Raw genomic sequence first — 15,466 nt, forward strand, 5'->3', positions numbered from 1 at the left:
ATCAAGTCTGAAAAATCCCAAATAAACATCCAAGTTTTCTACATAAATTTGTCTGACCCAATCACGTGGTCTTGATCGAAAAGAAAAACTACTCAAAATCTAACATGAATCATAAACAAAAGTTTTTTTTATCCAAAACATCAACCAAAAATCAAAAAATAAAAGAAAAGAAGAAGAGTAGAATGAAAGATGATGTTGGCCGCCTCTTGATTCTTCAATCTGCGTCCAGAATCCTTAATCTGATGGTAAAAGATTTATTTATATGCCCAAATATTCAAAAGATTGATCCTACTCGGCCAAGGAATTTTCCAAAAATAAAACTCTGCCCGTCATTCTCGCTCGAGCGGACACAAGGTGCGCTCGAGCGAGCACACTTCTGCTCCAAAGAATTATTTTTCCCGTCTTTCTCACTCGAGCAAGCATAACTTGCGCTCGAGCGAGTGATTTTCTGCCTCGTTAGTTCAGCTGCGCAAATTTCTTGCACGATAGCACATGATTTTAGCGCGATAGTGCTTGTTTGAGGCGCGATAGCTCATGATTGAAGCGCGATAGCACTTGTTCTTGAGCTGTAGGATAGAGCGATAACACTAGATGTATTGCTGTTGAATAGAGCGATAACACTAAATGTAGAGCGATAGCACTACATTTAGAGATGTTCAATCTCTTTAGCGCTTCAATCTCTCTTTTTTTTCTTTTCTCTTCTCTTGCCTTCAAAACTTTTTTAATTTCCATTTTTCCTACAAAGAAATCCCGGAGAGTGAAATACACATGAATGCAATAAAACACATAAAAACACACAAAACAATATGAATGCACACAAAATAAACATATAAAAATCTTGAAATAATACATATTAAATGCACTTATCAACACCCACATACTTAAACCTTGCTCGTCCTTGAGCAAGACATGCAAAAACAATATACAAACAACGACATAAGTAAGAATGAATCATGAACAAAATAGCCTCAGAAGTTCCAACTTCAACAACTAAAACCACTAATACTTTTGATTGACCACAATACACTGTCAGTTTAACGTAAATGTGTATGTGTGTGCCATGTCATTCCAATTTCATGCAACTTCAAAAGAATCTGTCCTAAGAATGCTTAGCGACCTATGACAAATCAATGCAAGTGTCACACTCCAGCACTCTTTCATCCCAATAATCCCAAACAAAAACATGGACTCTCTTGAGATAAATTACGCACCACTGGATTTTGCACCCGATTTTCTTAAGCCCCAATAATTATCCGCAAACTTAGCTATAACTAAGATAGGATTCGAATTTTAATCCCCTCGTCTATAGCCCGGATGGAGCTACAATCTCATTTAGCCTGCAAACTTAGCTATGGAATAATGATTAGAATTTCAACAATTTTCCAAGCCCGGATGGAATTGTTCTTTTAAATTTTTTTTTAACCTCATGGAATCCGCATACTTAGTCAAGAACAGAGGATTAGGATTTCAATACCCTACTCGTAACCCGGATGGAGTTAACTTAAGTTTCAACCAATTTTTCAAAAAAATTCTAGGTACGCCCAAGATAATACATGCAATGTCTAACAATCATCAGGAATCCAAAGACACTATCATATCAACAAACACCTATTGCCATGCAATGGTCAAGAAAACACGAAATTCATCAATTACTTTGCTACATTACACCAGTCTAACATGTGTGCTTAAAATGATTCACGATTCAACCAACATCTTATCATGTTCAATCAAAAGCAACATTTTTACAAAAACAATTTTAACAACTCTATCATCATAGGCCAACATTCATCATTCTACTTATGCACACGAAACCAACACTAAACACAATGACATGAAATGAGCACGAACTATATGCAATTAACTAAATAATATGGATGCAACAAAATGATAAATGATGCAAAACTAAACCCCCCATACTTATATAAAGCATTGCCCTCAAAATGCTTTAGAAACAATGAACAATATGCAGAAACAAACAAACTGCTTCAACACGAACAAAACACAATGAAAAAAAAACTAACACTCCCCTGGTCATAAGAACCCTCTTCATATTCCTCCTCGGCAGCATCTTTTGGGGTGACAGTAGCAAACTGGGTACATCAGTCAGGCACGGAAAACTGGAATGCTAAAGAAGCAAAAATAAAATAAAGATAAAAATAAAACTAAACAAAAAGAAACTAAAAAGCAAGGTAAGAACACTGGGTTTCCTCCCAGTCAGTGCTAAATTTATAGTCTATAGCCCGACTATACTTCCCTCTTTAGTTTCATGGCGGATCATCCACTATCCTGGTTGTATGCCTGGCTTTATCACGGCTCCCTCCAACTCATTTAGCATGCGAGTTGTGATCTCGTGGCTGCAACACGACATCATTGTTGTCATTTTCCTGCAAAATTCTTCCACACAAATATTAACAACATAAATCGCAAAGCAAGATTTTCCAATTGGATTATCTCTAACCGACTGCAGCATATTAAAAACCACTTGCTCATCATTCATTCGCTACACTAACTCCCCTTTTTCCACATCAATTAAGGCCCTACTAGTAGCAAGAAACGAATGACCTAAAATCATAGGAACATCATAATCCTCATCCATATCAAGAACGACAAAATCAACAGGGAAAATTAGCTTATCCACTTTAACTAATACATTCTCTACTACCCCTCTAGGATATTTGACAGAGCGATCTGCAAGCTTAAGAGAGATGGTAGTGGGTTCAATCGCCCCCATACTTAATTTTGTAGCAAGTGAATAAGTCATCAAATTTATGCTCGACCCTAAGTCATACAAAACATTATCAATTGAAAATTTTCCAATATGACAAGGTATGGAGAAACTCCCTGGATCGTGAGATTTTGGTGGGAGCTTATTCTGAAGTACAGCCGAGCACTCCTCATTCATTGTGAATTGTGTTATATCATTCAATTTCTTCTTGTTTTTCAGCAAGTCCTTAAGAAATCTGGCATAATTTGGCATCTGAGCTAATGCATCTGCAAAAGGTATGTTAATATGCAGTTTCTTGAAAATTTCAAGAAACTTTTTAAATTGATGATCAAATAGTAACTTCTTAGCTCTTTGAGGAAAAGGTAAATTAGAAATATCAACAGCATCATTAACCTCAAATTTTGAAGTCTTACCTTTCTTACAGGTCATGGAGGAATTTTCTGCATGCGCATCCTTTTTGGAATCTGAATTTTTCGGCCCCTCCATAGTTTTTTATTCGTCAGTCTGCTTAGGTTTTTTAGATTGTGCTTGAGTCACGACCATGATAGCATTCACGCCTCTGGGATTTGGTTCAGTGTTACTCGACAAAGTTTCAGTAGGACGAGTAGACAGTTGGGTTGCTATCTGGGCCATCTGAATTTTTTACATAAATTTATCTGGCACAATCACGTGGCCTTGATCGAAAAGAAAAAAATACTCAAAGTTTAACATGATTCATAAAAAAAAAAATTTCTATCCAAAACATCAACCAAAAATCAAAATATAAAAAGAAAAGAAGAAAAGTAGAATGAAAAATGATGTTGGCCGCGTCTTCATTCTTCAATCTACGTCCATAACCCTTAATCTGATGCTGAAAGATCTATTTATATGCCCAAATATTCAAAAGATTGAATCCTACTCGGCCAAGGAATTTTCCAAAAATAAAACTCTACCCGTCATTCTCGCTCGAGCCGACACAAGGTGCGCTCGAGCGAGCACACTTCTGCTCTAAAGAATTATTTTTCCCATCTTTCTCGCTCTAGCAAGCATAACTTGCGCTCGAGCGAGTGATTTTCTGCCTCGTTAGCTCAGCTATGCAGCTTTCTTGCTCGATAGCACATTATTTTAGCATGATAACGCTTGTTTGAGGCGCGATAGCTCATTATTGAAGCGCGATAGCACTTGTTCTTGGGCTGTAGGATAGAGCGATAACGCTTTTTCTTGAGCTTTAGGATAGAGCGATAACACTACATTTAGAGATGTTCAATCTCTTTAGTGCTTCAATCTTTTTTTTTTCTTTTCTCTTTTTTTGCCTTCAAAACTCTTTTAATTTCCATTTTTCCTACAAAGAAATCCCGAAGAGTGAAATACACATGAATGCAATAAAACACATAAAAACACACAAAAACAATATGAATGCACACAAAATAAACATAAAAATATCACGAAATAATGCATACAAAATGCACTTATCACCAATAATAAACCAAATATCGTGCTAATTTGCACGCAAATTCCAACTCCATTAACCACCAATATTAACCTTTTGCTCGCCCTCGAGCAAAATAGATTACAAAATAAAGACAAGGAAAATCAAAGACATTCACAATATTTTTTGAGGAGACTTAGAGAATCAATAACACTTCCCCCCGTCAATTCAATGCAGTCATAGCACCCCTTAAATTTTGCACACTATACCTTTAAATTGACATTGAACCTGTGTAGTGACCCGTATCCTAAATAATTGATTAAGTAGTAATTAACCATGTGATCATGTTTAGATTAAGAAAAATATGATTAAGAGATTTCCAGACGAGTCTAAGGAGTTCAGAAATGGATTCAAAATGCTCGAGAATGGCCCAAAGGGTCCTAGTCCATCGAGTAAAGATCGGAAGCACCGTTTGGAGTTCGGGAGCTCCAGTGAGATCAGAAGCTCCTAAGTGTGATGTCACCTAGTGCCAGCTGTCCAAAATATTACGTAAGGCAGGACGTTATGTAGATCGGAAGCTCCAATCAGACTGTCAGAAACCAGCCAGCATTTGAAACGTGGTTGGCTGGGAGGGATCAGAAGCATGGGTTTGGAGGCTGTGATCAGATCGGAAGCTTCGATCGTGCGATTGGAGTTCCAATCTTTGTCTATATAAGGGGATGTCGAGATCATTTTCAAATTGCACCTTTTCCCCTTTCCTCCCTTCATCTTGTAGTCTCTTACTTATTAGGGGCTTTCTAGGCAGCCTAGTGGCGAACCGATAGTATCTAGGCGCTACGGGGCTAGTAGCGGAATTGTGCCTAAGTATTGGAGGCAATCGCCATCAGCGGGCTGACGGATGCAGGGATAGCTTTTGCTTCCTAAAAATATTTAGAAGTATACAATAGCTTAGTTAAGGCTTTTAGAGCATAAATATTTATGTATAGATATTTGCATTGTAGAGTTGATGATAGGCGTGGAACTTAGAATGAGACTTTTATGACTGCCTCTTTAATAATGTACGTAAGTACTGACTGAAATTGCCAGCGGGTATGCATGCTTATATATTGCATTTATGTGTCATGTCTGCATGTTTATGTTATGCTACACGTGCATACATCTTGTGTTAGCCGGTTTTATTGGCTTATCCAGTACAGGGGATTGCTCAGCCCCATTGCATGTATGGACGATTGGATACATGGATGTGGATTAGGTTCCCATTTCCACGATTATATTGTATGGGAGGCATGACCGGCTAAATCGGTGTGATATAAATCTACTGGCAAGCGTACCAGGTCAAGTAATAGTAAAGTGGACAGAGAGTCCAAGTATCGATCCCACAGGGACTGTTGTCAATTCTCAAGATTTAATTATTTTACTTAATCTAGACAAAATAATAGAAGGATTTTAAATTAAATAAAATAAGAATATAAAATAAAAACTGATTAAAAAATAAGAATAAAAATAACTGAAGATAAAAATAATTAAGACAAAGACAACCAAGACACACGTAGGTACCGAACAAATCACGTAACATGTAGTCGATTCAGGACTCAGATTTAATCTTAATTCACGGGAATTCTCCTAATTTGTTCAAAGGTCTATTTCTAGAACAATCAAACCTATTCAAATATTGATGAACTAATCTTTCGTAATTCTAATCAAATTTGAATGCATTAAATATTTGTGAAAATTCAGTTTACACCTAAACCGCACACTGAAACCGAATTCTATTTCTAGTCGGTTTTACAATATGTTAATTATCAGAGTGATCAAAATCAAAACATTCTCTGTCGATTTGGAATTGATTAACATGCAAGCAAACAGTTGATCAGACTATTCACAAGATAAATATAAATCTGACAATCAATAAAATAAAATCAACTCTAAAAAATCCCAAACAAACATCCAAGTTTTCTACATGAATTTGTTCGGCCCAATCACGCCGTCTTGGTTGAAAATAAACTACTCAATAATTAAAAATAATAATTCAAAAATAAAAATAAAAAGAAGAAAAGAAAGAAGAAATCTTCTCTCCCAAGCCTTGTAGCCGCCTCCTCTTGCGTTGTCTGCGCTCTGGAGCTTTCGAAACCCCCAAAAATATGTTATATCTTCTATATATATGGTCCGGAACGCCTACCAGTTAATTTCCTCCCAAAATAAGGATTTTTCGGAACACATATGACCCCCGAACACGCGCGCGCGCGCGGCATAGGCCTCGCACGCGCGCAGCAGTTAAAAACAGAGATCTGATCACGAAACTCGCGCGCGCGCGAGCTTGATTCTCGCGCGCGCACAGTACAAGTTTTCTGCACCGAGCGACGATTTTCAAAAATTCATATCTCAAGATCTAGCCGTCGGATTGAGCTGAAATTTGGACAGCAGCTTCAAAACATCGTGAACTGTAATCGGACCGGTGGAGATCGGATTTGGAGCTTTCTATAATTAAATTTGATTTTTTGAACAAAGCTGGTCCGCAATTCACTCTTCAACAATATATTTTCCTACAAAATTAACCGAAGGAGTGAAATACACACACATGCACTAAAACACATAAAAACACATAAAAATAATATGAATGCACACAAAATAGACATAAAAATAACATGAAATAATGCATACAAAATGCACTTATCAACACCCCCATACTTAAACCTTGCTCGCCCTCGAGCAAGACATGAAAAAACAAAATGCAAACAAAAACATAAGTAAGGATGATTCATGAGAGTGCACAGCCTCCGAGAAGTTTAATCACAAAACATAAAACACAGACATGCTCTCAACTTTTCATAATACACCTTCGGTTGAACGTGAACGTGTGTGTGTGTGAAATGTCATTCCAGTTTCATACAACTTAGACCGAATTCGTCTCAAATCTGCTTAGCGACCTATGACAAATCAGTGCAAGTTTCACTCTTCAAGTGCCCATTCCTTCCAACGACCTCTAGACTAAACCCACCTCCCTTGAGATAATGAATTACACACCTCCGGATTTTGCACCCGGTATTGCATTAGCCCCAATAATTACCCTCTGACTTAGCTATAACTGGCTAGGATACGAAAAATCATTCTATTTTTTTTTCTAATCCCCTCGTCTATAGCCCGGATGGAGCATCAATCCCATTGAATCCGCATACTTAGCCTTAAATTTATTTATTATTATTATTATTTTTTTTTTAGGATTTTAATCCTTTCAAGGCCCGGATGGAATTGCATATAAATTTTTTTTAGGTGCGCCCAAGATCATAAGTGTAAACTAGAGCCTCATCAAAATTCATAGAACACAATCAAGATCCACAAACCATCTATTGCCGTGGAATGGTCAAACAGATAGAAACTTCATCAAATCTTTCGCTACAATTCACTGGTCTAACATTAGTGCTTAAAAATATTCACGGTTCAACCTACAGTTTCTCATGTCCAGTCAAGAGCATTCATTTTTCAAAAATCCATTTTTTTCAAATAAACTTCATCATCATTGGCTATCATGACTCATCCTACCCATGCAGGACAACACAAACAACAACAAAAACACACTATATGCAAACAGACATGAAACGAACTTTATGCAACACAAACACAAAACATAATGAAATAAACTAGTCTACCCCCCCATACTTATCCAAAGCATTGCCCTCAATGCTTCAGACAATGAACAGAATTCAAAACGAACAAAAACACAATGAAAACAGAAATAACACTCCCCTGGTTTTCGTTTCATTCTCTTCCTTCTTGTCGGCATCAGCTGGGATAGTAGCATCAGTCTAGATATATCGGCAGGCATGACCAACTGGCATGGGAAAGAAAACAAAATCAAATAAAAACAAAATATAAAAAAAAACAAAATAAAAACAAAAGAAAAAACACTGGGTTGCCTCCCAGTCAGCGCTAAAATTATAGTCTATAGCCCGACTATGCAGAAGCCACCATCAAAGAGCGGCTGCCGCCCATAGTAAGAATCATATGATTCTACGTATGGGTTTTGAATTTCTTCGCCCTCAAGCTTGGCGTGATATTTGCAGTTTAAGCTTGTCGGTACAACAGTACTTGGCATTAAATTTTTCCTTTGGAAAGAGACTCTGATTCTAGGCTGAAGCTCAAAGAGGATGTAATACTGTGGAGGTGGCGTCAATGGCAAAAAAGTATCTTCTAACGGTGTACATAAAACGACCACTGACGAGGTAAAATCTCTCTCCTTGTATAGTTCTTCCTCCTCCACTATCATGTTTGGCTCATCCTCACAAGAAGATTCCTCAAAAATGATTTCTTCATGCTCTGGCTCAGTTACTTCACTCAATTGGCAGATATCCAAAATTGGTTCTCTAATAAGCGCAATCTGTTCATCCAAAAGACTTATGCGGCTTTCTAAAAATTGATTTGACTCTGTCTGCTGTCGCACAAGATTTTCCAACTGAGCCACATAATCTTCGGAACGCCCCATGCAGTCTTCTTGATGATCCGGTGGCTGGTTCGCAAAATTTTTAGAGTTGATATCTGAAGGATATTGGTGACTCCAACCCTGCAGTGAAGGATCACAATGCCAATGGTAGTCAAAATCTGCCATATCATTTAACAAGTGCATCGCACTGTCTTCATCTCTTCTAAACAATTGACTGCCAGTGGCCAACACTCCATAATCCACCCAACTTCTTGTAATCTCCTCCAAACCACCATAAAAAAATTGAGTGAGGGTGTAGCTCGAAAATTTATGGCATCGAAATCTGTTCGCCAAATCATTGAATCTCCCCCAAACAGCATAGAATGGCTCCAAGTATTGCTGGCCAAATCTTGTGAACACCTGATGATGATCCATATCCAAGTACCTCACAAGCAAAAGAAAAGAAAAAAAAATCAAAATTAAAATAAAATAAAAAAAAACGAAAAGATAGAAAATAAAAAAAAATGTCTAGCCTCAAGCAAATAATCTATCCTAATATCAACTAAACAGTCCCCGGCAACGGCGCCAAAAACTTGACCGGCTAAATCGGTGTGATATAAATCTACTGGCAAGCGTACCAGGTCAAGTAATAGTAAAGTGGACAGAGAGTCCAAGTATCGATCCCACAGGGACTGTTGTCAATTCTCAAGATTTAATTATTTTACTTAATCTAGACAAAATAATAGAAGGATTTTGAATTAAATAAAATAAGAATATAAAATAAAAACTGATTAAGAAATAATAATAAAAATAACTGAAGATAAAAATAATTAAAACAAAGACAACCAAGACACACGTAGGTACCGAACAAATCACGTAACATGTAGTCGATTCAGGACTCAGATTTAATCTTAATTCACGGGAATTCTCCTAATTTGTTCAAAGGTCTATTTCTAGAACAATCAAACCTATTCAAATATTGATGAACTAATCTTTCGTAATTCTAATCAAATTTGAATGCATTAAATATTTGTGAAAATTCAGTTTACACCTAAACCGCACACTGAAACCGAATTCTATTTCTAGTCGGTTTTACAATATGTTAATTATCAGAGTGATCAAAATCAAAACCTTCTCTGTCGATTTGGAATTGATTAACATGCAAGCAAACAGTTGATCAGACTATTCACAAGATAAATATAAATCTGACAATCAATAAAATAAAATCAACTCTAAAAAATCCCAAACAAACATCCAAGTTTTCTACATGAATTTGTTCGGCCCAATCACGCCGTCTTGGTTGAAAATAAACTACTCAATAATTAAAAATAATAATTCAAAAATAAAAATAAAAAGAAGAAAATAAAGAAGAAATCTTCTCTCCCAAGCCTTGTAGCCGCCTCCTCTTGCGTTGTCTGCGCTCTGGAGCTTTCGAAACCCCCAAAAATATGTTATATCTTCTATATATATGGTCCGGAACGCCTACCAGTTAATTTCCTCCCAAAATAAGGATTTTTCGGAACACATATGACCCCCGAACATGCGCGCGCGTGCGGCATAGGCCTCGCACGCGCGCAGCAGTTAAAAACAGAGATCTGATCACGAAACTCGCGCGCGCGCGAGCTTGATTCTCGCGCGCGCACAGTACAAGTTTTCTGCACCGAGCGATGATTTTTAAAAATTCATATCTCAAGATCTAGCCGTCGGATTGAGCTGCAATTTGGACAGCAGCTTCAAAACATCGTGAAATTTAATCTGACCGGTGGAGATCGGATTTGGAGCTCTCTAAAATTAAATTTGATTTTTTGAACAAAGCTGGTCCGCAATTCACTCTTCAACAATATATTTTCCTACAAAATTAACCGAAGGAGTGAAATACACAAACATGCACTAAAACACATAAAAACACATAAAAATAATATGAATGCACACAAAATAGACATAAAAATAACATGAAATAATGCATACAAAATGCACTTATCAAGGCACCTCTTGATGCGATGGCCCAGTGTGCTACATTCCATGACGCCTAGACTGAGCAATATATTATTCCCACTATGACATCCAGATATACATATGCATGCATCATGTTTGTATGTTACCCGAACTAGCTTATTGAGCATAGAGCTCACATCCAGTGTTTTTTTGTCCGGAAACCCTATTATACGGGGCAGTTGCAGAGGCAGATAGTGCGCCCAGAGACTCGGAGTAGTCGGTGATCAGGAAGAGATAGCAGGACGTAGCTGTAGGATTGTTTTCAAGATTTATTAGATTGGTTTGTATATCGATTTGTTGTATTCAGCCAATCATTGTTTATTTAAGATTCTGCAACATTTTCTGATTAGTGTTAATTGCATGCTTAGTTAACTCTAAACTCTTATTAGTAGTGGATCCGGGTTGAGTCTCTACATTTATTGGTATCAGAGCATGCAATAAGATTTTTGGGATATAATATTGATTATTTGGGATTAACTTGGGTTATTCTTGTTTGAAGATGACCGAATTAGCATTGGACGCTGGAATTGCGAAGTACTTGGGAGTACTAGAGATTTTCATTGCCAAGATTGGCAACAGAGATTTCCATTATACAGGATGAAACAGTGATGAGAACACCAGTAGTAGCATATCAGTAGATAGGCTAGCTACCTGGTACATTTCTTCATTGAGCATAGTATAGCTGGTCGAATATCACCAAGATTCCAGCCGGGCAGGATGGAAGAGAATATAGAAGATTTAAATTCAGGTTCCTCAGAAGATTGGTTAGAACGCATGGTGCATCGTGACCCATTTGGTTTTAACCAAAGAGGATTCTCCATTATCAGTTGGATATATTGTCATAAAGACCTTAACTCATCCACCAGGGTATTCACCATAAATTAGTGTTTCACCCGGTAGATAAATAAATATCTTTTTAGGAATATACGTCTGCCAGAGTATGCTTGCATTGATGCATGAAGATGACAGACGGAAAACTTCACGTTCAAAACCAGTAAACGGAATGAAAGAATTCCGCAGATACGTGGTTTTAAAATGTTGTCTTAAGTTTTGTTATAAACAAAATTTCATTTGCAAGAATTGAATCATCTATAATATTGATTTCAGGCCTTGATTGTATCATTTCAAGTTGAGTGGTACATTTCCATTGTATTTGGATTTAGTGATTTCTATTACTTGGGGTTTTAATAAAAGGTTGTACATAACTTGAAGTAATGATACCATTGCATTTATTTTAGGAAATTACTTGAGAATAATCTAATGCTTAATTGATTTGGGTTTGACTTTAATGACTTACTGGGGAAAAATTGTATGGTTTCAGTTGACTGGTTCTAGGTATTTTCATAGGATAAACTAGTTAGTCGGTGGACTATGTTTAGTATCATGGGATGAGGTGATTCATCAGGGGCATGAATATTGTTATATGATTGTTATCCTGAGAACAGTAGGATCATGTGAACGTTAGTAGGATATCGCCATGAGATTATGGATTTCTTCTTAGCACCAGGTCAAGTAATACCAAGAGTTGTGGACCGTGACCGGGACTAGGCATGAGAAGGCTTGGTTTTACTCTAGGAGTTTTTCATTACTCCGGTGGATATTTGGAGGCTTTATGCTCCTGGGGCTGTTAGGTGAGGCTATCTCAGTCTAAGGATTTTTTTTGTAGCAGTCACAACGGGGTATGATTTTGGTATGGACAGATTCCAGGGTATGGTGTTCGAGGAATGGTTATCATCTGGCTTGTGTCAGAGATATTGATTTGAAGATTTCTGCTGTCAGAAGCAAGTTTTGGAAGGATTTCCTTGACGAGTGGTTAGTGTGAGCAGATAGAGTTAGATCTTTGGGATCTAGGATATTACTAGACGAGTAGATCTAGTAGGTAGACGGATTTCTACTGGTGACTACGCGGAGCCTCGTACAATGTCTTCAGTGTTAAGCGTAGGATTTTCCATGGGATGGAAATGATCTAGGTTGATAGATCTAGATTTCCCTTGGGATTAGTTTGCCTTGGTGTTCCCTTTGAGTGAACAAAAAAGCAGTTAGTAGTTCTAAAATGGTACAAGGTAAGTGCCAATTACTACTCTTAGTTATTGCCTGATGCTGTCAAGGATATGCGTGTTGAACCCAGCGTGATTTTGTTATTTCAAAGTGTTTGAGAATAATTAATAGACTCGGGGAAATGGGACAATGTAGTGAACCGCATCGTGATCACCTATTTATCAGAACCTTAAGCATGAAATTAAAAAATAAATAACCTTAATCATAGTAAATGTGGAATTTTAAAATGAACCAATACCGGGTAAGCAAAAACTAGTGGTCAACCATGTTGTTCAGCCCTGGTCACCACCTAATCTCCCTATCTCCAGGAGAACTACCTGCATCTGCCTATTGAATGGGGTATCCAGATAATAGAAAATAACTGGAAGTGAGCCTAACATGCTCAGTACGAGAGTATGAATATACACTATTATATGTGCATGAATGTAAGTGAACTGGTTACCAAGACACTCAGGTCAAGAAACAAGCTCATAGACCAGGCCCAAGGTATATAGCATGCTGCGTCGTCGCCTTAGGTGGCTCATATACCCAGTGGATAATGGTGACCTGATACAAGTACAAGTGTCCAACCATCACGATGACTTGACATAAGACTTACGTATCCAATCATCCACAACTCGTAGAGTGAGCGCCCTACTACAAGTTACCTCTAAGGTAAAAGGCTAAATATTCATATGAATGCAACATACAATCATGACATGTTGTATCATATAAATCATGCAATCACAAAATGCATGCAAACACATAATACATGCATACTCATCTGGATAACTCGAATAAATATTTTCATACCTTACTAAGGCAGATCCTAGAAGCTCCTCTCTATGTCCAAGCCTACCATGCGGCACTACAATACATAATTACCATGTATTATGTAGCATGTCCAACATCACCTATTAAGCTCTAAAAGTCGTAATTAAACTATAGCCTACTTCCTATTTACTATAGGGAACCAAAGCCTTACCTTCGTCCGTTGTCAGCCCGCTGATGGCGACTGCCCCACAACTTGGGCACAACCCTGCTGCAGCTTCGCAGCTTCGAGCACATCTCCGCTACTCGAGCACTGTTCTGCTACTATGTCAGACACTGTCTGACTATACTAAAATATACACTTCCTACTCCAAATCTAAAATAAGAGTACCCAAAAGGCCATAAAATAGAGCCATTTGGGCGAAGGAGAGGATTCTGAACGGTTGAAAATGAGAAAATCTCGCCCCTGTTTATTGACGGAGAATGGACGCAATGTTCTGCACCGTCCAGCCATGTGTTATGATCTTGTTGACATCTGTCCAGCCAGCAGAACGGAAGCAACGTTCTCTAGATCAAAAGCAACGTTCTTGCACCGTCCAGCCACATGTCACGATCTCGTTGACACTTGTCCAGCCATCAGAACGGAAGCAATGTTCTCCATAATGGAAGCAACGTTCTGGTTTGGACACAACGTTCTGGTTTGGTCCTTCCAAACTCGTTTGGCTACTTTTGGACTGTCTGAGACCCCCGAGACCCTTCCTACCATTTTTTGACGTTCTGGATCTGATTTTCCACTTATTTTCACCAAATAGTGACTCCTTACACATATTTTTCCACTTTTAAAATTATGTCATTTCTTAACATGTTTAAAATCACTTGATCTTGTAAAATGGAACCAGACTACTACAGTCAAGGTTATCGATCAAGAAATGTAAGTTTTCAATAAATAAGTGGTTGTCTGATTTGGTAAACAATGTTAGAGAAATTACAAACATCAATAGTTCGACGATGCAGATACGTTTAGTGAAATCAATGATTGATCGAGATATATTGAATCAAGAAGTACTTGGAATAGTACTGTGAGTCGATGTGCGTAATAAGCACTACAACAAAAATAAAAATACACAACACTTAAAAGACAAAGGATTTGAGATCGGTTTTGTAGCTTTCTTTGACTCCAGCAGCTGCGCGCCATCCATATTTTGATCTTTTCCGTTTCTTTTTGTTGATTACGTGTTCTTGGTACTTTGGAAACTTTATTCAGTAATCCAACTCAAGATTTCAATTGTGAAGGTATATTTAGATATATAGGGTTTCAAAATTTGGGGATTTAGTTGAGGGTTTTTGTTCTTCACATTGCAAGCTTTGATTTAAGATTTGAATATCGATTTTAAACTCCCGATTTGTGTGACTCAAAGTTGAGAGCTCTTTGTTTATCTTCTTTTCTCTCACAGTTTTGGAATTGCTTCATAAAATTACGCCTCTCTCTTTATCTTTCTCTTTCTCTTTCTCTTTCTCTATCTCGTCGTTTATTTTTTCTTTTCTTTTTTGCTTCAAGTTTTTTAGATTTTCATGTTTATATGTTTAATTTGTTTTTTTTCCTAGTTATTTTTTCGTGTTTTTGTTCTGTTTATATGAATTTGTGATTTCTACTCTCGGAAAATATATGACAATGTCATGTTCTCATGCATAGCAATTTTGGATTCCAAAATTTTGATATGTTAAGGTATGTAGTGTTATTTTTGAATTGTGGCATGTATGTTTAGTAGTATAGTAAAAAATTTTGAATTTTTATAATATATGTATGTATTAGTGTATTTATGTGTCATGCAGTGAACAAATAGTCCATATTTTTAGTAACTGAGAGTTATGCTTTTGGATTTTGTAGATACATCGTAAAAAAAATTTTTACCTCTATTTATTGGCTTCAAATTTGTGCTAGAATCACGTCATTTGATTTAAATTCAAAAGAGATATTTCCATTTTATTGAAAGTGGCATAAACCGGCGGCGTAACAACGGAAAATCGAGAACCGAAACTCAAAGATAACAACATATTCATATTTTTCAACGTCAAACACATACATATCATCTAGATATCATCATTAAACCAA

The 15,466-nt window shown here is 37.2% G+C and overlaps 1 protein-coding gene across 1 annotated transcript; it reads right to left on the minus strand.

The window, feature by feature from the left end:
- Positions 1–2,500: 2,500 nt before the first annotated feature.
- Positions 2,501–3,211, minus strand: LOC140878050 (uncharacterized). The gene is made up of 2 exons (XM_073281651.1): positions 3,139–3,211; positions 2,501–2,991 (listed from the first exon to the last, which is right to left on the minus strand). Exons 1-2 carry the CDS (start codon positions 3,209–3,211, stop codon positions 2,501–2,503), a joined length of 564 nt encoding a protein of 187 aa, XP_073137752.1.
- Positions 3,212–15,466: the final 12,255 nt, after the last annotated feature.

Source organism: Henckelia pumila, chromosome 2 (assembly GCF_033568475.1).
Source record: "Henckelia pumila isolate YLH828 chromosome 2, ASM3356847v2, whole genome shotgun sequence".
NCBI lineage: Eukaryota > Viridiplantae > Streptophyta > Magnoliopsida > Lamiales > Gesneriaceae > Henckelia > Henckelia pumila.

Excerpts from the sequence above, each read along its gene's own strand:
- LOC140878050 (XM_073281651.1), bottom strand. The coding sequence starts at position 3,211 with ATGGAGGGGCCGAAAAATTCAGATTCCAAAAAGGATGCGCATGCAGAA. Across the intron at positions 2,992-3,138 it reads CTCCATGACCTGTAAGAAAG|ATGCATTAGCTCAGATGCCA; the intron begins GTAAGACTTCAA and ends TACCTTTTGCAG.